At 40.5% G+C, this 27,462-nt stretch overlaps 1 protein-coding gene across 11 annotated transcripts in view; it reads left to right on the forward strand.

Moving 5' to 3' along the window:
- Positions 1 to 27,462, forward strand: part of RBMS3 (RNA binding motif single stranded interacting protein 3) — a 1,330,859-nt gene that overhangs the window by 588,530 nt on the left and 714,867 nt on the right. For 2 of the 11 annotated variants that reach the window (XM_078432422.2, XM_078432424.2), the window contains exon 1: positions 23,882 to 24,605. The exons of 8 other annotated variants lie outside the window; for them this stretch is intronic. In XM_078432422.2, the coding sequence (XP_078288548.1) occupies positions 24,531 to 24,605 (75 nt within the window). In that variant the 5' untranslated portion in view covers positions 23,882 to 24,530. Of the gene's footprint in view, positions 1 to 23,880; positions 24,606 to 27,462 lie in introns of those variants that run through there. One more of the 11 variants, XM_078432423.2, reaches the window with a different exon arrangement.

Consider the following 27,462-nt stretch of genomic DNA (forward strand, 5'->3'; position numbering starts at 1 on the left):
AAATATTTCTCCCTGAAAGTGGGGACTGTGGGTACTTACTGGAGACAGGGTAACTGTGAGCCTCTAGCAGATGATATGCATAGGAGCTGGGGGATGTGTGGACCAGCTCTGGATGTGTCTACTCCCATTCGATTCAGGAGTGAAAGAATTCCCAGGCACACCCTTGTGGTCAAAAGGACAGTATCTTTGCTCCCTTTTCCAACTGTGCTTGCAAGAAAAGTTACTAACAAAACTTTCTAACAGGAGGCTACAGCTCACAGCTGAGACTGCTAATTTTTGGCAAGAGGCACGTGTCACTGGAGACCTAAGACGATGCTTCACCATTGGCTGGACTTGGACCTGGTTTCTTAACTGCAGTGGCATAATGGCCTATCCTAGAGAAGAGTAGAATAGCGTCAATGCCAAGCAGCTATGATTCGTGGTTGTACTTAGCACGCCTATAGTTAAATGATGAAATCTTGTAAGGGAAAAATGACACCTTTTTTGTTTTTTTCGTTTACGAATCTAGCTAAACGTTCGTATCTTACTTTTATGGTTTAGGTAGATAGCTTTTGTTTATGTCTCTATTTCCCTTTTCCTTATCTGCCTCTCTTGAATTGAGTTTTGTGAACTGATACACTTTTGTGGTTTAACAAACAACAGGCTGTTCAAAATTATTTTAGTGGGCTAACACTGAGGCATTTCTAAGCGTGAGGACTTTTAAGATGGTATAAATAAGCATTTTCTACTTTATCCTACTTTCAAAGAATAGCCAGTTTGCCTTTATTTTATTTTTACCAAATAAATATTACAGCGTCCCCTCCTACCCCTCCCCACCCCCACCTTTCCCTTGCCTAGATCATTGTCTTAGTTAAGACCCTTGTCACTTCTTCCCTGGGATATTGTAATGGATTGCTGTGTGCCTGTCAAAAGCATGATGGTGATTTACAGAGAAATCAAAGAACACAAGTCCCTTTAATATAAGGAAAAGATGCACGATATCAACTGTATGGGAATGGTTTTACAGAGGGAGATTCAGAAACATTCATGAGACAATCTTTTCTTCACCGAGGGACCTGTTGCTTGTAACAGGGCCTGACCCATGAGTGAGACTTTACTCTTGCCTTTCTCACATGGTGTTCAGTACCTTCTGATGTATCCTGAATGGTGTACGGGGTCTGTCTGTGTGCCTGCTCACCTACTAAGTGCAAGAAACGGAACGACCCCAACACATATCTGCGTGCTTATGACTGGACTTAATTACAAATCAGTTCCTCTAGATCCTGCCCCCTCCTAGTGTCCAGAGTTTCTGGCACCTTAACTCTCTGAACTTTCTTCCTGCAGATCCGTTCCTATATGCTCTCTATATTGCTGCTAGAATCTTCTTTGTTAAACTCAATGTTTATGTCTTTTGGTACCTTTTGAGTTTTTTCTTGTGCTTTATTTACATAAACTTTTTGAAACAATTAATTAAAAAATTTTAAAGAAACTTAACCATGTCATTTTCCTACTTAATGTTTCTCTGGTTCTCCATTGTGTAATTGATCATGAATTGTATATAATTCTATGTATGTGTAATGTATATATGTACATTACACATATATGCAGTGTGCCAATTTGCAGCTTATACCCTGTATACCACACTACTTGCGGATTTGTGAACACAACATGCTTTCTCAGACCTCTGTTAACACATGGCATTTTCTCTCTGGTTCAGCCTCCTCCCCCCCACCCCCTTGTCTACCTGAGGAAATCTCAGCCACCTTCATGTCTTCGTGATTGAATCCAAATCTTACCCTCTCAATGTAGCTTTCAGTGAATTCCCAGGCATTGGTATTCACTCTTTCTTCTATATTTCTATAGCACCTTTCATATATGTGCATTTTGCTAATTTGTGATTGTTTATTTTATTTACATATCTGTTTCCCCTCTGAGACCTTGAGGGCAGACCTGTAAATACGTAAGTATGGTTCCCCAAGGTTCAACTGGTTGCTTTCATTTGGTTATGCTGGCCAAATGCCTCGTTGAAACCAGTAGGAATGCCACACCTTGCCGAAACCTGAGGAAATATACTCTTAGGAAGGGTTGTCTACAAGAAGAACTTGTGATTCTTGTGTAAGTGATTTATTGAAGGAGTGCTCTCATGAAAAAAACCTTTAAGGGAGTCAAGGAAGCTGAGGAGGACAAGGGAGAAGTTAGATAAGGGTGTGCTTTTAGAAGTCCAGCTTAGCCTTGTCCCAGGGGGAAAATTTAGAACAGGAGCATTGCCTGCCTTTAGGCAAAGGAGCCAAACTTTTCTACCACTGGTCAGGAGCCACCCCCCAGGGAGGCAAGTAGTTGTAAACTCCCAGGCTACTCTGGGTGAGGTGGGTCCTGTAGGCTAAGGGCATACCTGGAGAAAAGATGAGGGCATGGGAACATGCTTGGTAAAGGAGATCAGCAGGGGCAGGAGCAGCATCTGCTATACATACTCAGATATTTCATGTCAAAGAAGGCAGTTATTATCATTTGTTGAGAGGTTTTTACCCCCGCCTCCCTCCCCCACAGCAAAGTGCTAAGTACCTCGTGTGTGAGGATAGTGGTCTATCCTGGAGTATGTTTAACCAACTTTCAGCCAGGAATAGTATCATACAATAAATCTAGTTAGTGAGCCAAGAAAACACTGTCTATTCCTATATTTCATTGAATTCAAGAAGCAATGGTTACCAGACACATCATCATTTTATGTTCTATTACTCTAACCAGGAAAGAGAACAAAATGCTTCCTATTAAACTATAATGCAGTACTTTCTTATCGTCCATTATATGACACAGCCTGCTCTCAGAGATGTGGAAATGTAAATTGAAAAAAAAAAAAGTTTGCATGAAATTTGGAAATTTGTAAATATTGACGGCCAAATGACAAGTAGAAGGAAGTTTATATCTAGAATTTTATAATATTGGATGAGGAATCAGTTTAATTTCTTGGAAAACAATTCTATAATGGACTATTTAAAATGATTATTACTAACTTTATTATAGTACATACAAGTGTCTGTAAGAATTATATGTGCTTGGAAATTGATCATAGGGATGGACTTTTGACGGAATCTTTCGAAGTTTTTGAAACTTACATCTAGTGGAGGGCAGCTCTGTGATGTTCTCCTACACAGTCATGTGTCCTGAGAAAAGATGAATTACATTTATCAATAGTTACTCAATGACTACTATGATTTGCCAGAATGGCTTATACAGTATTGGAGATAGAGTTATCTTGTGCATATTTTAAAAATCTGCAGCATGAGACATAAAACCAGTGAGGCTATTGATAGTTTCACCAGATGTTTTAATAAATGGGGCCACCCGTGTACTTTTGTATGACACACAATCTTTGATCCCTACCCATTGTTTCCCTGGCCTCTTTCACATTTCTAGAGGTAAAAAGCCAAGGACAACACCGTTAATTCCATAAAAACAAGAGTTTTGGTTGGTATAATGGCCATTCTATTACAGATTGGTGTTTTTTTTTTAATTTTCCAATATGAGTATGAACGTTAAGTATTAATTATAATATTAGTGTGAACATTATAAATATTAACAATGAAACATGTATTAAGTGAACATTCTTTGAGCAACAGCCAAATGAAATGAAACAGTCATACTCGTTATGATTTGGTTCAGTTAGTTAATTGAAATATGAGAGATTTCTTTATTTAGTCTGTGTTAAAAAGGGCTTATTGCCTTAGCCAGCTAGTTGCTATTACCAAAATTAAAAACTATATAAATTATATAAAGCTATCCACAGAGGCTAGCGTAAAAATGACTGCCCCTGCTGAGGACAAAATGATGTCTTTGGTTGAATTGCCAGCTACAAAATAACAGCAAGAGATTAAATTATTTTCTGGACCATTATTAAAGGATTAAAGGTAGGTCTCAAATCTCTGTTGACCAGATTCATTTTCTCCTCGCTGGTTGGTATGTCTTTGCTCGATTTTGAGTTGTTTATTACAGAGGAAATTGCTGCAATGTTAAATAAAGCTAAGAGTGGCAAAGAGTGAAACTCATTTATTGTTTTTGTTGGTTGGATTGGTTTTATCTATCATTTGCAGAGAGTCAGCTTTGAGATATTTACAAATGATCAAATTTTAAAGGGTTAATACCTAACTCATTTTAAAGATACTTAAGAGCAGATTTAAAGATAGGTTGAAATTCACTTATAATCATCAGCATTTTTAGAGTTGTAAGCCTGGGTCTTCAGAACTTTCCGTGTGTGAGTGTAGGAGGATTGGGAACCGAGAAAAAGTTTCATCATAGAGTTTGTCCTTAGATATAAGCTTCAATTTTTCTCCTAAGAAACAATATCTTAAAAGAAAGCCCAAAGGATAACCTTTTAAGAGAATGTGAGAGCGTCTCTCTGTTGGACCATTCGACTTGGCCCATGATGGAATTGTATCATAGAAAAATTGAATAGCTTCAGATGTAATGAAATTGGGTCATCTCCTACCATCGTAACTGATCAGAAACTGCACCAAAATCAGTGGGAGTGGGGAAAACCCATGGAAATGACTACAGAGCTTAGATATGTTTTACTGGATGTTTGATTCAACAATAGTTTAAACAGATATCGTTCTTTAGTTGTTCTTTAGTTTGAGTCCAGAAGAAATTGATTTTCCAGCCTAAGAACAAGAGAAATGAAGTAAGCACAATTATATATTTTTGTTTTTAATAATTTTTTCCGATTTTAAAAATAATAGGGAAGAGGCACCTAGGTGGTTCAGGAGGTTAAGTGTCTAACTTTGGTTCAGGTTATGATCTCACGGTTTGTGAGTTCTAGTCCCACGTCGGGCTCTGTGCTGACAGCTCAGAGCCCGGAGCCTGCTTCAGATTCTGTGTCTCCCTCTCTTTCTTCCCCCTCCCTGGCATGTGCTCTGTCTCTCTCTCCTTCAATAATAAATAAAAATTAAAAAAAAAATAGGGAAATTAGAAGTCATTTATAGAAGAAAATACAAATCACTTTTATTTCTACTCTCCTGTGATTCATTCATCCAGTAGTAGGTGGTAAGTGCCAGCCTTGTTCTCAGAACTGAGGTGATAGCAGTAACTACCATAGACACCTCCACCCTCATGGAGCAGACAGTCTCAGAGCAGGAGAGAGACAATGAAATAAAGTGGGGTCTTCACATTGCACACAGCGTCAGAGGGGATGATTCACATTCAATTTTATGAGACTTTTATGCCCCCCCAACTGTGCAGTGTGGCCCGAAGAAGAAGGGGAATTAGGGAATTTTGGCGACAGCAGGGGGAGGAGGCAGGTGTTTGGGGCCTTGGCTGGGCTGCTTGTGAAGGAGAACATTAAAGACTTGAAGACGGTGGTACAGAAAGGAAGAGTGTTCTGGGCAGCAGGAACAGCCTATGCAAAGAGAGGAGAATGTTTGGCAAGTCTGAAAACTGGAAAAACATGATCTTACTAGTGTCGGTACAAGGACAATAGCAGGAGAAACCTGTAAAGTAATAGAGAGAGACTTATGGAATGGGCGTGATATGCAACCTTTGGAGAGTTTTGAGCCGAGGAATCTGACTCCCATTTTTGAAAGCTTACTTTCAGCTGCTGTGTAGAGAATAGACTATGAGAATGGAAGCCAGGAGCTTATTAGGAGCCTAGTGCAGTAATCCAGGTGAAAAATGATGGTGTTTCTGACCAGGGTGTTAGCAGTGGTGAATAGTGTGTAGGTTCTGGATATATTTGGAATAAATGGCCAATTAAATTTCTTTTCCCATAACATATAAAATAGAAGGAAGAATAAAATTAACTTCTATTTTTCCTTGTTACCATTATGGAGTATATCTTTCTATACTTTTGTATGGATTTATGTGTGTGCTATACATGTATTTTGAGGTTATAAACCGCTATCACCTGCTAGTGTATGCATTCTTTCATTTACTGCAGCATATATCATGACATAAGGATATTCTACTTAATTCTTAAATATTAGTTGAGAGTATGATATTTAAGCCAAATTTATGTAGCATTCCACAAATAGAATATATTACCCGATACACAGATTTGAGAATCGGGCTGGTTCTCTCAGAGATCGGGTGGTAGCCTGCAGATTTGAGGGACCGGCTTATGTTTGCTACACTTTCATCTTGCCACTGCAGAGACCCTTGGCTTGGGAGATTCGCCGAAGGGTTTGGTCCCCAAGTTTGGTGAGGAAGCCAAGACTTAGCTGGTCAGAGCTCTGTTCTTGGCCAGACAAGGGTACCGCACCTCTTTCTCAAAATTGTCCTCATCCCCCTCCTACACTGACTGGGCTATGCTCACCTAACACAGGCCTAGGTAGGCTGCTCCTGAAGGTTTCCCCTGTCTCATCGTTGTCCCCGAGATGCCAGTGGGGTCCAGATATGCACTCCCACCACTGTCTCTGCACCGACAGTGAGTGTTAACTAGGCTGTGCTGGCATGTCTTTAATGTTTATCTCAGATAGGTTGTTGTCTCACTTCCCTGTGACTCGTGTGGTTGCCTCCCTTTCAATCTGATATATTTACCACCACAACGACCAGAAATCACAACTGTTCTCTGGTACATATGTATGGTTTCCAGTGTGTCCTTTTCTGAACTCGAATATAGACTTTTTCATAGTTTCACGTGGGTGATTATGTCCACGAATTCATATCACCCTTTTAACCTGAAAGTCTCTGAAACTGTGTGTGTGTGTGTGTGTGTGTGTGTGTGTGTGTGTACTACAGCATCAAATGGAAGCTCCAAGTCATAAGGTAATTTACTTCTTTTTTAAAAAATTAAAAAAATATATTTATTTTTGAGAGAGAGCGAGCGAGCATGAGGGGGAGAGGGGTAGAGACAGAGGGAGACACAGATTGTGAAGCAGGCTCTAGGCTCTGAGCTGTCAGCACAGAGCCTGATGCGGGGCTTGAACTCATGAACTGTGAGATCACGACCTGAGCTGAAGTCAGATGCCTAACCAACTGAGCCACCCAGGCTCCCTGGTAATTTACTCCTCAAGTTACAATGGATAAATATATTGCCTTATTTCCTCTGGCTTTGAGATATGTTTTTATGACCATTTCTGGCATGCAAAATAAATTTTAATCAGAATTGAAACACATTTTGTTAATTAGACAGTATTGCAAGTTGTATGATGTGTCTTACTACTCCAAGTTGGGACTTGCCTTTTATTTCATATTAGAAAGATAGATACTGTTCAGATTTCAAGACCTATATAACTCATCCTGCAAAATGAAGACCTTGCCTAGAGGAAAGTAGGACATCACTGGTAGATGATAGAGAAAGATGCCTACACAGGATTAGGTCCCACTTGACTTCTGCTGTGATGCAGGTTAAGCAAGAGGAGAATGACCATCTAAATTTGCCATTGCCAAAGCTTCCATCTAGTCATCCATTCATTCCACACAGGGAATGCCTGTGTTTTTTAAGGCATTGTTCTAGGCTCAGAGGAATTTACAGCGAATAAAACATCAATTCTAGCCTCGAGGAGTTCACTGTCTGCTTCGGAGGAAGACAGCAAACACATACATACCATGTCAGGTGGTTTTCAAAGGCCAACTATGTAGAAAGTAGGGTAATAGGATAAAGAATGAAGTGAAGGTGCCACGTTATATAGATGATCAAGGAAAACCTCTTTGATAAGGTGGCACGTGTGCAGAGAGCTCTAGGAAGCCAGGAAGCAAGTCCTGTGGCTATCTAGAGGAAGTTTGTTTCAGGTAGACGGAAGTAACTTGCAAGGCTCCCAGGTGTGAGTACGCTGGCCTCCTAGAGGGACGGCAAGGAGGCCATTGTGGATGTAACAGAGAGAGCAGATCATGGTGGCATGAGGGAGGTGGGAGTAGGATCACAGTGCGTCTTGAATCCTTTCTTGCCTGCCGTGCTACCATTATTCCTTTGTTCTTACAAATCTTGAAGATGTTCATATCTTCCAGAACTGTCTTTTAGAACAGAAATGCCCCCAAGGAGAGCAAGACCTTAAGCTCATTATCATTGTTATGTTAATTTTCCAGTGACCTTCTTGGAAGATTCAGGGATAGCCAGCAAAAATTTGATTAAACAGGAGTGTCTAGGTGGTGAATTAAGGAGAGACAATGTTATCAGGGAAAAGAATGTGATAATACAGGTTGAGAGATAACAAGACACTTTTAATTTATATGGAAGACAATTCTGTCTTGCCTCCCCAAATTAATCCCCATTTAAATCTCCCCTTCTTTACAGGAGGACTCCAGTTCTGGTCTAGGGTACACACTCCATTCTCCAGCTAAATGCTGCCATTTGCTTGGAGCCAATGATCTTTCCTCTAGGCTCAGAGGGAAGTGTGTGTTCTGTAGTCTAAGCCAATCATTACAGTTCTCTCGCCCCTATCAGTGAACAAGTTAAGACAATGCACGTGACTCATTTTGTCCAGTGAAACACGAGGAGCAGACTGTTGGGGACAGGAGCTCCTAATAAGATTTCTTACATTTTTAAAAGGCACCAGAGGAAAAACAAGCTACTTGAGGATCCTGGGGGGGTGATGATAATGTGGCCCAAACTGTTGTAGTCATCTTGTGACCAAGAGGATAGATATCAACACACTGAAGATGGCTTGCCATGGGTACATGCATGACCCAGGCACTACCCACTGATGGGTATCTGCCTCTTGCTGTAGAAGGGAATTCCAGAATCCACACCAAAAGGGGAGAAATCTCAAAACATATTAGATATACTATACATATGAATTATATATGACATATGACAAATATCAAAACAACCTACACATCCATCAGTAGAGAAATAGAAAATATTATAATTACATATTATGCCCCCATTAGGTAGTGTGTTCAAAGAAAATGCTCACAATATGTTGTCAGAAGAAAGAAGTGCACAAAAATAACAATATTTTACCCAGATCTCACATACATGAACAGAAGGAAATATATACTCATTATTCATAGAGAAGAAGCTAGAAGCAAATAAAGTAAATACTAAAAGCAGTTACCTCTGTGTAATAAGATTAGATAGGGCTAGATATGTTAATTTTTGTAATGTAATTTTTTATACTCTTGTTCGTATACAGTTTTTCATTTCAACATTTTATAATGAAAAAGTCTTTACAGTCAGATTAAAAAATCATTAATTTTATGGAACTCAAAGGACGATCCATACACCCCATGGGCCTTCTCTAATACAACTTGTAAAGTATTGTAGTCCTTTCCATGGACTGAGAGACTCTGGTCCCTCAGTCTACCTTTGCCTCACTCTGGCTGCTATGTCAGGCTCTGACCTCAGTTTGACCTTATGGAAGCCAGAGGTCTAAACACTAGTATCTTAAAAACTGGTGAGAATTCCCTGCAGTCCATTTGTCTGCTGCATTTCTCTGTCTGGTGTGGCCAACAGGGTAGCCCTCCAGTGAGTATGAGATGGTCAACTCAGAGGTGGCCTGGCCCTCTTCTGTGGCAATCTACCCTTGGCTTCATGAAGTGCATAGTCATCACATGTTGGATCCCAGGCTTCATCAAGGTCCACTCTTCGTTTAGGACACCACCCACTGATGATCTACCCTAAACAAGGAGGACGAAGGCAGGAGCAACTGCAAATATGTTTTTTTCCCGAGGGCCAAGACAGCATAAGACTTAAGCATGCAGATGGCTTTGCCAAGATTTCTGCACTACACAAATTAGGATTCAAGTCAGCTTGAGTCATACAGAGGCTTTGGGCCTCTAAGCTAATTTATGGTGACCTGCAGAGGCTAAAATGAGGCAGAATCTGGACTGTCCTACTAATTATGAGACTCTGGGAATGGCTCCTGAGTCATTGGTAAGGTAGTATATTTAGAGCTGAAATGCTTAGTATTTTAGAATATACATCTCGTCACTATCTTTGTTCTCCTTTCTCCTGGCTTAAGTATAACATGTAATCTGTTAGCCAAAATATATTAAGGTGGTCTTGGTGTATGGCTTATCCATCCTATGAGAGGGAAAGAAAATAAATGGTGGAGGAATAGGTCCTCTGTATGTTTCTCTGTGGATAGTCTGGTGGTGTGGCTGTCAGTATGGTGATGTCCTACGTCATTAGAGTTTGGGTCCCCCCAGATTCAGAGCCTGAGGCAAGGGTGCAGATAGTTTGTTTGAGATGTAATTCCCTGAAGCAGGAGTGGGGCAGGGTGAGAGGGGATGGAGAAAAGTCCATTATAATAGTACGTTATCAAGGTCACTGCTAAAAAGATTGCAGAAAAAGGAAAAAAAAAAAAAAAGCTGAGGTTGAGCAATGGGGTTCAGTTTTACGGAGGTGTCCTGAGATGGTATGGCGTGCTTCCAGAATTGTCTGTCTGAAGCTTGGAGGCAGGAGCATTTCTCTACTAGCTCCTGTTTTCCACTGATTGGGTGTTGCCTCGGTGTACTCACCCCGAACCTTCAGCCTGTGCTTGCTCAGCAGTCCACCACGTCCAATAGCCGGCGTTTGCAAGGTGAGCCTGTGCTTGCCCGCAACTGTTCCCTAGAGCAGAGGTGGCCTAAGGAATGAGACTTTGGGCCACTAGCGTTCCTGGGTTACCTTGAAAAAATACACTTTGACTTGCAGCGCTTAGAAATAGCATTTTGGGGCTCAGAGCTTAAGACTAATTAGATTTGACCTATGTAGTCTGTATATTATTTATTAAGCACCTATTATGTCCTAGGTGCTGAGGAAACAGAAATGGATAGCGATAAGCTCCTTACAGTTAAATGTATTACCTACTCAAATGAGGTATGCATAGAACGCTTAATGTGGTGGTTTTGTGGGGCAAGTTGTTTTAGTCTGAACTGAAAAGGACTCCCCAGAAGGAGGGTAAGAGTTGGGGTACACACACACACACACCTATACATACGTGTACGGATGTGTGCATATACCCATGCGCCCATGTGTGTGTATAAAATCCTTTCAGAAGAGGAATGGTTGTCTGCTTTTATGTGAATTATTCCTCCTTATTGGTAACATTCAAATGTAGAAGCATTGTAAGATTCACAGAGTGCAAAATGATCACACAATAGACTGGTTTTAGGGCAAGTGTATTTTCTTCTCGATTCATATTTATGCTTTGGATGCTTTCATATTTTTCGGTTTCATGGAAGTTACGTTCATTGAAAAAATAAAAAGCATCCATGAGGCTTGTTCCTACATTAGAATCTGTATTCGGCTGAAGAAAACCTTTGCACCTGCCACTAAAATGCATCCACTTCTGGGGTGGAATGCACCAGCTGTCCCCCAGCCTCCGACGGCACGCCAGGCAGTTCAGGACCGAGAATGAGGCATCATATCCCAGGCAGATTAAACTGGTGGGGAAATTTCAAGTCGACAGAATGCAATTACCCAAATTGAAATTAGGCCAGGGGCATATCAGGAGGCCCTTCCCATCTGTTGGGGAAAAGGATCACTAGATATTTAACAAGGGCAAGTGGTCAGGATCTTAGTTCTAGGAGTCGTTGAAAAGGCAGGCACTTAAAAAAAAATGCTAAGGGAAAACAGTACCTGGTATAAAAATCATATTCCTTCACTGGAAAATAAATAACATTAGGCCTTGAGAAGATCAGCCTTTTCCTGCTCTGGGAGGAAAGAAATGTTTATGGATGAGGAGATTAAATATTTCTACACCAGCTTCTCTTAGCAAGGACGTGGTATGTAATGGACAATTGGTTATCCTGGATTTGACAAAAAGAGATTTCCCAGACCAAACATAGTGAATCCAATACATTCATCCCTCGTCAGAATGGATAGATCCTCCCATTATGACCTTATGGAATAATGCTGTATGATTTTCCTAGGGGCCTTGATACAACATTGTTTCTTTACCAAGAAACTAAGGTAATTTTTAAAGTTTTCAGCAAAAATAAATAAGCTGGATTTGGACAGCAGCCTTTACCAGCTACTGTCATGGTGACTACATTGTTAGAACCATGGGATCCATAGGTCCACGTTAGCACAGTGGTCCCCGCCTGTTTCCCTGTCCCTGGTAACATGTGTACCTTTCTTCCAAGATGGAAAAGAAGATAGTTTTAATCTCCAGACCAATATGAACCCAGGAATCGGCGCAAGCTCCCCATCCCTTCGTCAGAGATGAGGCATGGGCACTTCACACCAGATCGTGGTTGGAATGGGAGTCCATTTACACTGAGAAACAGACTGACTTCCCTACATTCCTTTCAATACTTTGTCCTCTTTTAGAGACCGAGAGAACTCAATGTTTTCAGCCTAAGGGAGGGAGAAGAGAGAGGTATCTCTGGGCCAGATGTCTCCTTTTCCAACTGCTGCTTTTTGGGGATGTGCTGTCCCGGGGTTCCTGTGGGCCATTCCTCCAAGCAAGGCATCGGAGAGTCTTCTCTGTACCCTCCCTGCGAGGGACTGTTTGATGCCATGCAGGCAATCCTGATGAGCTCTCAATTCTCTTTCCCACTGGATGTGGAGACAAAGAAAAAGAGATGAGCTGGTAAGGGGTCTTATTCAGCATTATTTTTTTTTTTTCCCTTCGTTGGAGTGGTTCACTTTTTCTTTAATTATTTTGGGGAGAGCACAAGTGGGGGAGGGGCAATGAGAGGGGACAGAGATCCTAAGCGGGCTCTGTGCTGGCAGGGTGACAGCAGTGAGCCGATATGGGGCTCGAACTCATGAACTGCCAGATCATGCCCTGAGCCGAAGTTGGACACTCAACAGTCCTGGAGTAGTTGATTTTTAACTCCTTTGCTTGAAGAGGCAACATGCTTGGGAATGTATGACCACTGCTGGAGGGGGTGAGGCAGGGCTAACTGACAAATTTAGCACAGCTGTCTGCTGCAGGGAGAGGGAGGAAGCTACGGGCAGTCCATCTACACACTGAATTCCTTGCAGCCTCTCTGCCCCTCCCCACTGCACACACACATAAGGCCACCATGTATCTGTCATTGTGTCAGTTAAGGTAGGAGATCAGGAGTCCAAAAGTCCAGTAGCTTCACACTGATTTCCCCTGCCCTGCAATACCAAACCTTTCTGGAAGGTCTCCTTAGAAGAGCTCAGTCTGACCAGTGGCCCAACCTACCCATAAATGAGCACTGTTCTGAACCAGAAAGGGGTATAAGCATTTGATTGTCCTTGCTAAATTCTGACCTGAGCTTTACTATTTTTTTTTTAAATAATTGGCCAGAACTGATTTCTTGTTTTGTTTTTTTTTTCTTTCTTGATAATTTGTGAGTAACAAAGTTTATCTCTCACAGAGGAAAACAGAGAAGTTATTAGTTAATGTTGATCCAGAGCTCTGCAAATGTTAAGACTTGACATTATTATTTAGAGGTTTAGCTTGTACTAATTACCTCTTCGTTTTACTAGCCCTATATAACAAGCTACCTTCTGCACATTTTATGTGAAAGGCAGTTTTCTGAAAGGAAGAAAGTTGTTGGAGCAGGGAATGAAATAGGTGCTAAGTTTTATTTCCCACTAAATAATTCTCCTCAAGGTGGGTAAACTTTCAGTAGTTAAATTGCTAAAAATGAAGATTCTACACCACAAGAACAAATCTCCAAGAGACAATTATTTGTCTGTGTTCTTAGCATTTATGAGTCTCAGTAAACAGTCAGTACGTTTATGTTCCCCCCATTACCTTTGGTCATAAACTTCCTTAAAGAAAAACGAATAATTATGTTTCCTGACTGCATCATGAGCATAAACATTCAGGATCCTGAACCCCCCCTGGGTGGGATGGATGGTGCATCTAGACTTCTAGGGATTGAGCTGTTTTTGAGGCGCTGGCCAAAGTGTCAGGCTAACCGTATGGCCGCGATTTAGTGTTGTTCACAGAGATGTCATCTCTAGAAGGCAAATCATAATTTGTGGGGCTATTTTTGGAATTGGGGCCTCCCAGCCTGCAGCTGCCGGGAATGGCTGGGAGTTGCACAAAGCCCCTGGCTGAAGCGTGTCGAGCTTGTGCTGTTGGCCTGAACCTTGCCATCCACTCCAGGGGCCAGCCAGTGCAACCCCGTAGCCAAAAAGGCACAGTCTCATCTTAGTTCAACAAGTGCGTCCTGGCGTCAGAGTCAGAAAGGGACCTTAAATGACCTCATTACAACCTGCATTTTACACATGGGGCTCTGGCTGGGGAATCCATGTGGCCAGGGTCAGTCAACAACCAACAAGCCTCATGCGTCCTGGCTTTCAGCTTGGTGCTCTTAAATATTGCCTTTGGGGTCAGGGAGTCTGACTGTAGGTTAGAGGGTAAGCAATAGACAATGAAAAGAGAATGAGTTAGGAACACAAGAAGAGTAAATTTGAGGGAATTACGTTTTTCCTTTGTAGTTCATGTGAGTTTCATTATTCCTTGTATCGCAATCAGAAAACACATCAGTGCAACTTTTCCACCACTAGAAATGTGCAAATGGAAATGAAAGGAAATAAGACAACTGTATATTTTCTAGATCAGCACTTTTCAAACTCTCTGTCATGAAACACAGGTTTTTGTTTATTTCTAATTGACCTTAGCTGATATTTCTGGACTATACGATAGAAATTGCTAGAAAAATGAAGTACAAAAAAACAGACCCTCAAAATACATGTCCAAACTTTTATTATTTGGAAACGAGACAGAAAATTCTTCTGACAAATGACTGTAAAGTGGCTGGACACTTATTTTTGAATCCTGTCCTCGCTGGTCCTGGACACCGGAGTGCTGGCACATCAGCACTTCCTAGACTTTGGGGAGCGCTGTCCTTGATCTCCTTTTCCCTTGTATTTCGCACATTTGTCTGGTTCTCTAGGTTGGAACTTTCTGGTGTCAGGGATGGGATCTGGGCGTCTGTCATTCTTGGCAGGTATTTTATTGGGCTGAATAATAACTTAAGAAAAAAATGTAAATGATCCCTCCTGTTAAAAAAGAAAAAGAAACAACAACAAGTTTGCTATTATAACAAAACCAGAGATACTGGAATAGTGTTTGGATTCCTATCAGGGACACGGCTGTGATCTAAGTCTCCTAAGAGGAGACGTCATTTGGGGACATTTTTTTATTTACCTGGTTTGAGTGTAAAAAGGATTGAAAATATTAAACATTGTCAGTTGCCATTAAATTTGAACTCTCTACCACTTTTTGTGTCTTCTGAAAGGCCTCTAAACCTTCTCAGTGCATCAATTAAGATTAAGTTTGCCAGCTTTAGTAAAGAAACATACATAACACCCAGGTAAATTTGAATCTCAGACAAGCCATGAGTACTTTTTACAGGTATGGCCCAAATATTTCATGGGACATACCATGTGCAATATTTGGGACATACTTGTATTAAAATATATTCATGACTTGTCTGGAATTCAAGTTTAAATGGGTATCTTGTATTTAACTGGTAATTCTTTTTCTAAAATCATTTAAAATTTTAAAAAAATGTTTGTTTATTTATTTATTTATTTTTATTTTGAGAGAGAGAGAGAGCTAGATTTTTATTTTGAGAGAGAGAGCAAGGGAGGGGCAGACAGGGCGAAGGAGAGAGAGAATCCCAAGTAGGCTCTGCACTGTCAGCCCGGAGCCCCCTGTGGGGATCAAACTCATGAACTGTAAGATGATGCCCTGTGCCGAAATTAAGAGCCAAATGCTTAAATGAATGAGCTACTTAGGAGCCCTTAAAATTTTTAATTGAAGTGTAGTTAACATACAATATTTCAGATGTACAACATAGTGATTCTATTTAGTGTTAGCCTTTGGCCTGGACTTCTGCAGATGTTTCCAGAGAGAAGAATCAGCCCAGCCAATCAAATCTGGCCGTATTGACCTGACTTGCTTAGCTATTGGCAGCTGGCAGCTGGATGGTCAATACAAGGTAATGGTATTCCTTTTAGAAAAAAAAAAAAATGTGTTTCTCCTGTGACAAAGCAGCTACTCCTCTCTCCCTACGTTGAGGCTTTTAGTTGGCATTTTCCAAAGCTCTGGTCTAATGCTGACACAAGTCATGACAGAAGGTGTCCTTGTAAGAAGGCCATAAGAATCCACCAGCTACATCAGGACAGAATTGGCTCAGTGGGCTGCAAATAGTGGAATTCTTTGCATCGAAATAGATAGGGAGGCATAGTGATAGACAAAAAAAAATAATAAAATTAAAAATCCTTGTGCCTATAGCATATTATAGGCAAGATGACAGAGATTGTTTACAAATAAATTTATGAGGAACTGAGAAATACAAAGGCAGAATTAATTGATGTTAAAAAAATTAAGTTGGGGGTGCCTGGGTGGCTCAGTCAGTTAATTTCAGCTCAGGTCATGATCATGTGCATTTCAGCTCAGGTCATGATCATGTGCATTTTATTCGCCTGTGGTATTCCTCAGGGTTCTCCAAAAAAACCACAACCATTAAGTATATCTCTATGTAGAGAGAGTTTTACCCAGTGATTCATCTCTTACGTATAACACCCAGTGCCCATCCAAAAAAGCGCCCTCCTTAATGCCCATCACCCATATAACCCATTCTCCCACCCACCTCACTTCCAGCAACCCTTAGCTTGCTGTCTATATTTAAGAGTCTCTTGTGGTTTGCCTCCCTCTCCTTTTTTATCTTGTTTTTCCTTCCCTTCCCCTATGTTCATCTGTTGAGTTTCTCAAATTCCACATATGAGTGAAATCATATGATCTCTTTCTCTGACTGACTGACTTCATTTTAATACCATCTAGTTCTGTCTACATGGGCAAATGGCAAAATTTCATTATTTTTCTTCATTAAGTAGTATTCTATTATATACACATACATACACACCACAACTTCTTTATCCGTTCATCAGTTAACAGACATTTGGACTCTTTCCATAATTTGGCTGTTGTTGATAGTGCTGCTGTAAACATTGGGGTGCACGTGCCCCTTCGAATGGGCAGTTTTGTATCCTTTGGATAAATTCCTAGTCAGTGCAATTGCTGGGTCATAGGGTAGTTCTATTCTTAATTTTTTGAGGAACCTCCATACTGTTTTCCAGAGTGGCTACACCAGTTTGCATTCCCACCAATAGTGTAAAAGGGTTTCACTTTTCGACATCCTCGCCAACATCTGTTGTTTCCCAAGTTGTTAATTTAGCCATTCTGACAGGTGTGAGGTGGTATCTCATTGTGGTTTTGATTTGTATTTCCCTGATGAAGAGCGATGTTGAGCATCTTCTCATGTGTTTGTTAGCCAACTGGATATCTTCTTTTGAAAACTATCTATTCATGTCTTCTGCTAGTTTCTTCACCGAATTATTTGTTTTTTGGGTGTTGAGTTTGGTAAGGTCTTTATAGATTTTGGATACTGACTCTTTATCTGAAATGTCATTTGCAAATGTCGTCTCCCATTCCATCGGTTGCCTTTTAGTTTTTTGTTTTTTTTTTTTTTTTTTTTTTTTTTGATTGTCTCCTTCACTGTGCAGAAGCTTTTTATCTTGTTGAGGTCCAAAGTCTACTGATTTAAATGTTAACCACATTGAAAACATACCTCACCACAATATCTAGACTTGTGTTTGACCAAACGACCGGGCACTATATTCTAGCCAAGTTGACACATACAATTAACCATCACGTCTGTGGTTCAAATAGAGTTTATGCTATTTCATAGAAGTCCATGCTCTTTCTTTCCAGTTTTCTCTCTGTTCTGCACCATCTGTTTCTATGAAGACACGCTGACTTATTTAGGACTTTTATATATACTGTGAGTTTTCTGTTGTAAACACAAAGATTATCTTAGCCAGTTTTAGAATAAAATGTTTCAGATCTCCATCAAGTGATGCTGAGGAAAAAGCTGGGTTTGGTCTTTATACAGACTTGGGTTAGGGATGTTCCTTTACCATATTATCATTGGATGCCTTGGATAGAATAGGTAAAACGTTTCCTTCTCAATTTGCTCAACTATAAAGTGTGGAAAATTATACCCACTTTCCAGGTACTTGTGAGTTTTAACTGAGGGGGCATTCATAAACTTCTGGCACAGCGTCTAGTATATAGTAGACCATCTATATTTTATCTCATTTTTCTCCTTGTCCTTCTTCTTTTCGTAAGTAGTGTTTCTTAACCCACTGCCCACGCCTTATATTCCATGCAGAAAACCCTTCCCCTCCTCTGAACATTCAGTAGTTAGGTTTATAGCAGTTCTCTTTCCAGAAAACTTAACACATTTTTTACATTTGAGTGTATGTGTTCTTTCCCCTTCTATTTCATAAAGTATTGCACTTTCACCACTGACAGATAAATGAGATTATTTTAGATGAAAATTTTTTTCATTTACCTAACAAATATTTATTAAATGTGTATTAAATCCCAAAGCCTGTTCTGGGTGCTGGGGATAAAACAGTGAACATGACAGGTAAATTCCTTGCCCTTGGGACCTTAAATATTAGTAGAGGGGATCCTCAAAGAAGGAAATCAACAAATATAGAATCCAAGGGTAGGCTAAGTGATGCTGTGGTAAGTCACCAAATCTCATTAGCATAATTCCAACAAAGGTTTATTTCTTGCTCATAACAAGTCAGTGGCTGGTCCAGGTGACCATTCAAGGCAACTGTTCTAAGCCTTCCAAGATGCTTCCTCCATATAAACACATGCTTCCATCAGGAAAGAGTGGGCTGATGAATCCAACAGCAGCAGTTAAAAGTTCATACACATGTCACTTCTGCTTCAGATTTTATTGGCCATAGCAGGTCACATGGTCATGCCTAATTTCAATGAAGTGGGGAAGTGTGAGTCTTGGTGATCCTAGTGGTAAAGGAGAAACCTATGTGACTACCACAGTATTAAGGGCTATGAAAAGCATGTGTAAAGAGAGAGAGGAGTGTTAAGTATTTTTAAAAAGATAATAAAAGCAAAATAGATATGAGTTTTCATGTATATCTCTCATTGCTTAGAATTATAATAATGTACTTCAAAAAATTGGGTCAAGTTAATATTTGATAACTATTGTTAGAAATAGGTATTCAGATATGAGGAAAAACATTTAGGTCATTTCTGACTGGCTGATTTTTCGTAGATACTGAGATAATAAATCTACCTGAAGACAAGGGTGATAATTTTTATATTGGTATTCTTGGTTATTTAGGCACCTAGTAGATGCTTAAGCAAAACTGTTGCTTTAAATAATGTCCATTGTTTTAAATTATTCTTGCTTCTCTACAGGATTGTCTTGAAATATAGCCCATTATAATTTTGTCCTGAAGCTTGAAATTTTCTTCCAAGGCCAATTTTTATTGTCTTTATCTCCACTAAAATTTTACATTTAATTATGGTTCAGATTTGGACCACAAATGGTTGAATCACTAGTCGTCTCTTTCTTCTGGGTTGTTTCAAGTATGTTCTTAAAGAATGGATAAGTATTTGATAGGAGAAAAGATAATTGTATCACTCCTGTCGGAGTTTGTAATCTACCATTTTATCTTTTTTTTTTTTTAAACTTACTTTTATCTTTAATAGGCTGTTGGCATCTGTTGTGTTGGAAAGGGATTTCCCAAATTTGAATAAAGAGAGCAAGAAATACCAAGTTGTGCTTTTGTTTGTTTTAGTTTATTCGAGTTCATGAATGTCTTGTAGATAGGGTAGTATATGGCTTTCAAAGGTAGTGTAATAATAATGATAATAATTATTATTATTTGCTTATCTCTCTACTGTTCTTTTTTTCTGCTTTTGACTAAGTCTTTGTCATTTAAAAAACAAATCAGCCAAAGAGAGGACCCATTTATTCTTTGAGTGGATAGGTCAGAGCAACCAGAAGAGAGTCTCCCATCTCTACCCAGTTGACCCTCATTCCAGGACCATCATTTCTCTAACTCCGGATTGTATGTCTGAGATGTTGTCTCTATCCTGTTAACCAAGAACTTGTCTTAAATGAGTGTCTCTCCAGTCTGTATTATGAATCATGTGAATTTGTAAGAGTCCATGCTCTTTGATGTGGTTTACTGCTCTTGGATTTGTACAAAATTTGTTAGTTGGCAAATGGGACACAGCTGGCTTCTGATTTAGAGAGTGCCTTAAATTAGTTACCTCCTACCTTAACTTGATCATTTAAATGGAAAGCACTACTGCTCCAACAGAGCAGACATGATATAAAAACTATTTCTGACATGAGTATCTTGCTTCCCCGATTGTGATTGCTACTGGTGTCTCTAATGGAAAAAATAAAAAAATAAAACACAGGTTTTGCAATTCTCACAAGTGGTAAACTGTCTTTGCATTATTTAAGAAAAGCTTTAAATGTTCAGTGAATGTGCTTAGACTAATGATAGTTGATGCCCAGCACATAGCAATAATCCAATGAAATACAATAGCATTTTGGAAAGTGGCAAATTGTGTAGAAATTGCAGATATCATCAACACATGCTGGGAACTTTACATGTAATAAGTGAGCTATAGCTTGGGCTGAGGAGTTACTTATTTGGCCTTTCATTTGCAAGTAAGTCACCAATCCTTCCCCTGCAAGGCATAGGTAGGCCAGTTATTAATAAAAGAATACTGATATCCTTTGTTCATAGTGGTAAAATTGCCAGAAGCAATTGAGGATCCTGATCTTGTAAGTCTTAGGATTTGGAGGAACCTCACTAAGTCATTTGGAGGACAGCATTCTATAGTTGAAGATGACTAGCTCTACAATCCGAATATTTGCATAGAGTACTGACTGTACTATTAACTCACTAATTTAGCTTTCTTCACTAAGTGCCCACTAAGACTTACGTGATCTGGCCCAGGGTATCTCTCCAGTCTTCTTTGATAATCTTTACTCCTTGCTTGCTCCATTTCAGCCTCTGTGCCATTTCTTACACATTTTAAAGACATGTTCTTGCTGCCAGGCTTTCTGTACTTACTGTTATCTCTGTCTGGAATGATCTTCCAGATACAGGCTGACATTTATTGAGCAGACCCAGTATGTTTCAAGGTGTTACCAATGCATGGCATGTTAATCTGGGTGAATTCTCATGGTAGCTGTATGAAGTGTGTGGTGTGACATTGAATGGATGAGAAAAGGAGGCAGAGTGATTCTGTCAGAGGCAGAACTGGAACCAAGGCAGTTTGGGTGGGAGCCCAGGCCCTCATAAAAAGAGCTCTCTTGGTACACAACACCCAGGGTGTGGTTCCCACCCTTCCTTTAACCTCAGAGCTCTTTCTTGGTGAGCATTTCCTGACTATCCTATTTAAATTTTTTTATGATTATGTTTGTTTATTTTGAGAGAGAGAGACAGAGACAGAGACAGAGACAGAGTGCGGGCAGGGGAGGGGCAAAAAGAGAGGGACACAGAATCTGAAGCAGGCTCCAGGCTCTGAACTTTCAGCTAGAGCCCAACATGGGGCCCAAACCCACAAGTTGTGAGATCATGACCTGAGCTGAAGTCGGTCACTCAACTGACTGGGCCACCCATGTGACCCCTGACTTTCCATTTAAAGAGGAATCCCTATGGGGCGCCTGGGTGGCGCAGTCGGTTAAGCGTCCGACTTCAGCCAGGTCACGATCTCGCGGTCCGTGAGTTCGAGCCCCGCGTCGGGCTCTGGGCTGATGGCTCGGAGCCTGGAGCCTGTTTCCGATTCTGTGTCTCCCTCTCTCTCTGCCCCTCCCCCGTTCATGCTCTGTCTCTCTCTGTCCCAAAAATAAATAAAAAAAAACGTTGAAAAAGAAAAAAAAAATTTAAAAAAAAAAGAGGAATCCCTATAAAGGAAGAAAGGAGGGAAGGACGGATGGAAGGAAGGAAGGAAGGAAGGATCCCTGTGACTCTGTTTCTCTTTACTCAACTGTATGTTTCTCAACAGCACTGCATATTACCTGATTTATATTGCCTGTTTGCTTGCTTATCACTTTATCTCCCTCACTAGAATATATATTCTATGAGGGCTGGGCATTGTTCTGATCTGTGTTATCACTCTATCCCCTGCATCTAGAAATTTACTGAAATGTACTGGAAGAAGTATGTGAGTTGGGTTAGAATTTTTATTGTATTTAAGATATCTTATTTTTCAAACATTTGCAGAGCACCCTGTTTGTGCTAGATTCCATGGCAGTTTTTGGAAATATGAAGGTGAATGAGATTGATGGGACCTTGTACTTTCCTGCTTTTCCTGAGGCTTTAAGGGCATCATAGAAGAAACAAACATGCAATTAACAGGCAGTTGCCAGGCTAAGCATTCTATTAGGGCAAACGTAAGGTGCAGCAGGGAAGTGAGGGTTCAGGTAAAGCTACTCTGAAGGGCTGATATGCATGCTGAGAGCTGAAGGATGGAGATGCAAGACCACCCTAGGGCAGAGCAGATAACAGAAGGCCCTGAGAGAGCACATTCTGGTTCAAAAGCAGTTCACTATGACTGTGAGGGGCAGAGCTGACTATCCGAGTCTGGAGAATAAAGTTGAGTTTTCAAGTGCCTTGAAAACTATTCCAAGGAGTCAGGGCTTTGTTGTCTGAGCAATGAGATGTCCCTGAATGGTTTTTAAATCAATGTAATTTTGATTTCGTATCTGATTTAGTTTATAGCCTTCAGCCAGGTAAGTTGGCAGTATTTCCACTTTCTGGATGGGGTGAGTGAGGCCTGAATAACACGTTTAAATGTTGGTGGAGTTGATTTAATTCTCTCAATGACAGTGCTATCAGGACTCCTAACACATCTTCCCACCCTCTCTCCTTCTTTTCCGGTTGTTGTTATTGGCAAAAGTCAAACATGAAGCTACCCACCATTCTTCTCTTTCTCCAAGGAACGTCCATCTACTCACACAGCTTCCAATAACCAGACCCCTGAGTGGAAGCCAGTGACCTCAAGGGTGGCGGGACTTGTATGTGGATGGACACCATATTGCGCATTGGGCTAGAATTCTCTGTTCTTCACTAAGAAGCTGGATTTATACCAGGAACCTCTTATCTGAAAAGGCGACTCTGGACTGGGGAGAACAGAGCTGGTTTGACAAAGTAGAGAGGCTCTCAATATTGGTCTGCCCACGCTTTGGGCATGTGTGAGCACTCACAGCAAAACACAGCTGGCATGTCTAATTTTAGCCTTGTCTGCCTCGAAAAGAGACCCTTAAAGGAAATATATTTTCTCTGAAACAATTTGTATTATTAATGTAATAGCTGATAGACCTGTCAGAATACTGCTTATTATTGGTGGGGAAAAACTCTGCCAAGTAAGTATGATTTTGTGTGTGTGTGTGATGTTATCAGTAAAGTGATTAATGCATTCATGAATCAAAATAATTATAAAGAGATAGACAGTGAGAAAACCAGTGATTTTATTTATAAAGACACCCGACAGCCTAGTGGGATACCTCTTTTGATGCTTACAAACTGGATGTAAGACTAAGAGTGACCGTTTCTGCTCTAGTAAGTCGGTCACTGTGATCGAACAGTAGTCCCAGAGTAGACTCTACAATTTCTTCGCTACTTTTCATTCTCCATGTCCTCCGAGAAGAGTTTCTGAACCGGGTCTCAGATTCATCTGGCTTTATATGTTAACAGGTTTTGAAAGCATCTGAGACACCCTGTTTCCATTTTCACCAGCAAGGGTTGTCCCTCTGCCTTTATTTATTATTATTTTTTTCTTTCTCTTCCTTTCTCCCTTCGTCTTCCCTCCCATGGTCTTCTGTGTTTTGTTTAGCAGGGTAGCATACCTTGCAACTTGGCAAGAAAAAAAAGAAAAGAAGGCAGCTCTTGTGGGTGTGGGGGGGGGGGGGGTAGATGAAGGGAAGGATAAGAAATAATCCACCGCCTGCATTTGAGTTCCCCGGGTTCAGTTCCAGCGGCAGCCAGCTGGCTGCAAAAATTGCTTTGCTATTCGAGATAGCCAGCAGAGGGAATCGGAACTTTGCTTGCAGCAGGGGTTGAAGCAGCCTTTTTTTTTTTTTTTTTTTTTTTCTTGGAGGAAATACTGCAGCCTTCTGGACTGCGTACGCTGCTCCCTGGAGAGGCTCTCTCGGTTCCACCCACCGGCTGGAAGGAGGGGAAGTGAATGAAAGGACAGGACAAGCCCCGAACACCATGTCACTCTGGGAGGGAGACAACAGCAACTAAGCTGTACGAGGCTTTTTTTTTTTTTTTTTTTTCCTTTTTCTTTTTCCCTTTCTTTTTCTTTCTTTTTTTTTTTCTTTTTTCTGTTTCTTCTTTCTTTCTCTTTCTCTTTCTTTTTTTTTTTTTTTTTTTCTTTTTCTTTAAGGTGGGGAAAGAGACAAACAGGAGACAGGAAGCTGATCTGCAAGGATTCGGAGTTGTGCTAAAAGGACTTTGATTTTTTTTTTCTCTCTCTCTTTACAAACGCTGGCAATTGACATCACTACAGACAGCCTGGTAGAGAACAAACTGCCTCATCCCAAGTGGACCCTGGCAGCTGGGGGAAGGAAGGCAAGATCTGGGGAGGCTGTGTCTGTTGGTCTTTTTTCCTACCGATACCCCTCCTTGTTTTTTTTTTTTTTTTTTTTTTTTTTTTTTTTTTTTTGGTGTGTTTCTTTTTTAAATTCTTGCTGTGTTGGAACTAGCGAGTGGTGGAAGACGAGGGATTTCTGAAGCCTCATCAGTCATCGAGACTGTCAGGAATAGTGGTTTAAGAGGAAGCTCGGCCTGGGGCACTATACCCTGTCATCCAGTTCCCTGCCTCGGAGATAAAGATTCCAGCTACATGGGCAAACGCCTGGATCAGCCACAAATGTACCCCCAGTACACTTACTACTATCCTCACTATCTCCAAACCAAGGTATGGCTCGACCCACAGTCTGGCAATCAGTGTGGTATCCTTCTGCACTTGGGATGGGAAATAGACAGGCATGTGAATTATTATTTACCTCCCCTTCCCCATCACCTCTTCCTGCTTCTTTGAAATTAGTAACATACCAAGGGAGTTAATGAGGCAGAGGAGAATATAAGAAGAAAGCAAGCCCGGGATTGTGGCTTTCTCTTTTAGGAGAGATAATAGTTTCGCTCGTGTTCTTTTGTTGTTATTTGGCAACATGAAAATGTTCCTGATATCCGTAGTAAAGTCCTTTGCAGATGGACAGGGTTGTTAGAAAGGAGATCGTAACAGTGATTATCAGGCACAAGAATACAATTTCAGGGGCTTTTCTGGTGAGCTGTTCTTTGTTTGTGGCTCTAAAAGGGTTTTTCCCACTGGATAGGACACGCCAGGGTGGGGGCAACTCAAACTTTTAATCGCTGAGTATAAAATGAAAGAAGGGTGTGGGAAGGTATAGTACAGCTGACTAAAGTCCTTTAGAGTTTGTTTGGGTGTGTTTTGTGTGTGTGTGTGTGGTGTGTTTTATTTGCCTTACATATTTTATTTTATATCGAGGATGAGCAAGATGCTAGAGACTGAATTTTGGAGCTTTACCATAGGTGTTCTTTACTTTTAGAAGCTCTGTTTTTCTGTGCTGGCTGCCATCAGGAGGCCTGGGTCTTGAAACGGGATGCAATGTAACTGATGATAATTGGACGTGAATTGGTTAAATACTTGAATCTTTATGTGTGTGCTCAAATGATCATTACGGGGCCAGTGGCAAGCCCACGTAACGAAGCAGTGGGCAGTGCCAGCCGTGAACTTTATCCTGCACTTCAGACATGAAAGACTCTCAGGTGTGAAATCACTGCTCCAATTTGTCAATTAAATTGGACTTGACTGGGGTGGGGGGGATGTTGGTGTAGTTACCACTTTGAACGCGTGGGTTTATTTCTCTATGGATGATATTATTTTCTATTGCATTAGCCAGACTCCGCTGTCTTCTTAATAAATAAATATGCCGAGAGTGAACAAGGCGTGCCTGAGTGATCTGTGCTGTCACTAGGACTCGATGATGTGATTAGTGTTTGGTAATTCATGCTGTAGTTAGCTCTTATTTATTCTGTCTCATCAAACAATGCCTATTTGTAAACCAGACCAGGCAGCAGACTTTCAGAATTACATTAAAAATTGTTGCTTTTTTCCTTTCTTTTTCAATCGCTCTATGACTCGCCCTGCCCCTCCAAGGTCGACTCACATTGCTTTTTGCCTTTGTGAGCATTTAGTTTGTGCTGCTGCTGCTTAAATAGACCAGCCCTCCTGCTCCAGTGCCTTGAGATTTAACTCTTTAGGGGATTGGGTAGAGAATGTCGCCTGCCTTCCTTAAGGAAATGGCAAAGCAAGGACAAGTTAAAAAAAAGAAAGGAAATTTATAGTCATTTCTCATCCCCCAAAGAAACAAAAACAACAAACTCAAGGGTTCCATGAAAAATATCGGACATTCCATCCCTTTTACTCATTTGGCTAAATTTTTCCAAATGTTTCAAAATTCATGCTTTCTTTTTGGGTCTTTTTTTTTTTTTCTATGAAGTATATTCAGAAAAGAAACTTCAGATAAAAATGAATGGAATAATGAAATAATTGCTTTCCTGCTTGAGATTTCTTTTAACTTATTACCATCAGGAAATAATGTGCGTATTAAGAACAGGATGCTAGATGAGCTACACTGATGGGAAGTCTGTGTGTGTGTGTGTGTCTGTGTGTGTGTGTGTGTGTGTGTGTGTGTGTGTGTGTGTGTGTGTTTGAGAGAGAGAGAGAAGGAGGGAGCGAAGGAGAGAGAGAGATTGGGATGAAGAGGAAAAGTGAAGTGACAGAAAAGAAGAGAGCCTAAAAAATATAGAGGGAATTAAAAACAATCTGTTTTGGGGTCCTGTGTAGTTTAGTGTTGTGTAGACAGGCAGCATCTGGATCTTGTTACTTTCAAGCTAGTCAAAGCCATCAACTTCTGGAACATTTTTAAAGAAGCTAGATCCATTAGGTGACCTGAGCTGATATTTGGGTAATCAGATCAGGGTGGTAGGGAATATAAGATCAGCTCCTTTGGCTATCCTGGTAGTTCATATTGATTATTATGTTGTAAAATTTCGACAGTGCTGTGAAGTTGTCGAATGCTGTTACGGTGGCTCTGAAATGACAGACATTAATAACATTCCTGGAAGCTGAAGATGTGAAAACGTGCCCTGGTTTGAAACGTGGGCGCACAGGGGAGGGGAAGAAGGGTCAATCATATTTTCAAATGTGGGGGCTTCCTGACAGCATGAACACTATGTAATAAAGTACCATCATGCCCCCGTGTAACATGAACACAACTAGGTTATTTCAGTATCATTTTTTTGGCTTGTTTTATGCTTATATCTTAAAATTTAATCTATAATACTTTTGAAGGAAATACATGCTGCTCATGTTTATTTGGTAAGCCCAGGTGGAATTCATAGATTCTACTGTCCTTCCAGCCTTGGGTTATAGTTATAATCCATTTTTGAAATCATAGCTGTTTAAAATGATGCTGGTATATAAAGAATACTCATGGTTGATAAAAATAGAATTCTGTGGTTGACAATAAAAGTCATGTTCTGGTGACATCATAATTTAAGCTGTTGTCTAAATTCAGGTGTTTTCAACTAATCAACAAAAGCTGTTTACTGACATTATTTTGGGTTGGAGAATCTTTATGGGATCGTTACAGAACTGAAAGGTTCACTATTTATTGTATTCATTCAGAAAGTGCAAAATACTGAACCTTTTCTTTTACTTCAGTGTGTATATTGGATACAGCTGCTGT

Source organism: Panthera onca, chromosome C2 (genome assembly GCF_046562875.1).
Source record: "Panthera onca isolate mPanOnc1 chromosome C2, mPanOnc1 haplotype 2, whole genome shotgun sequence".
In the NCBI taxonomy this organism is placed as follows: Eukaryota; Metazoa; Chordata; class Mammalia; order Carnivora; family Felidae; genus Panthera; species Panthera onca.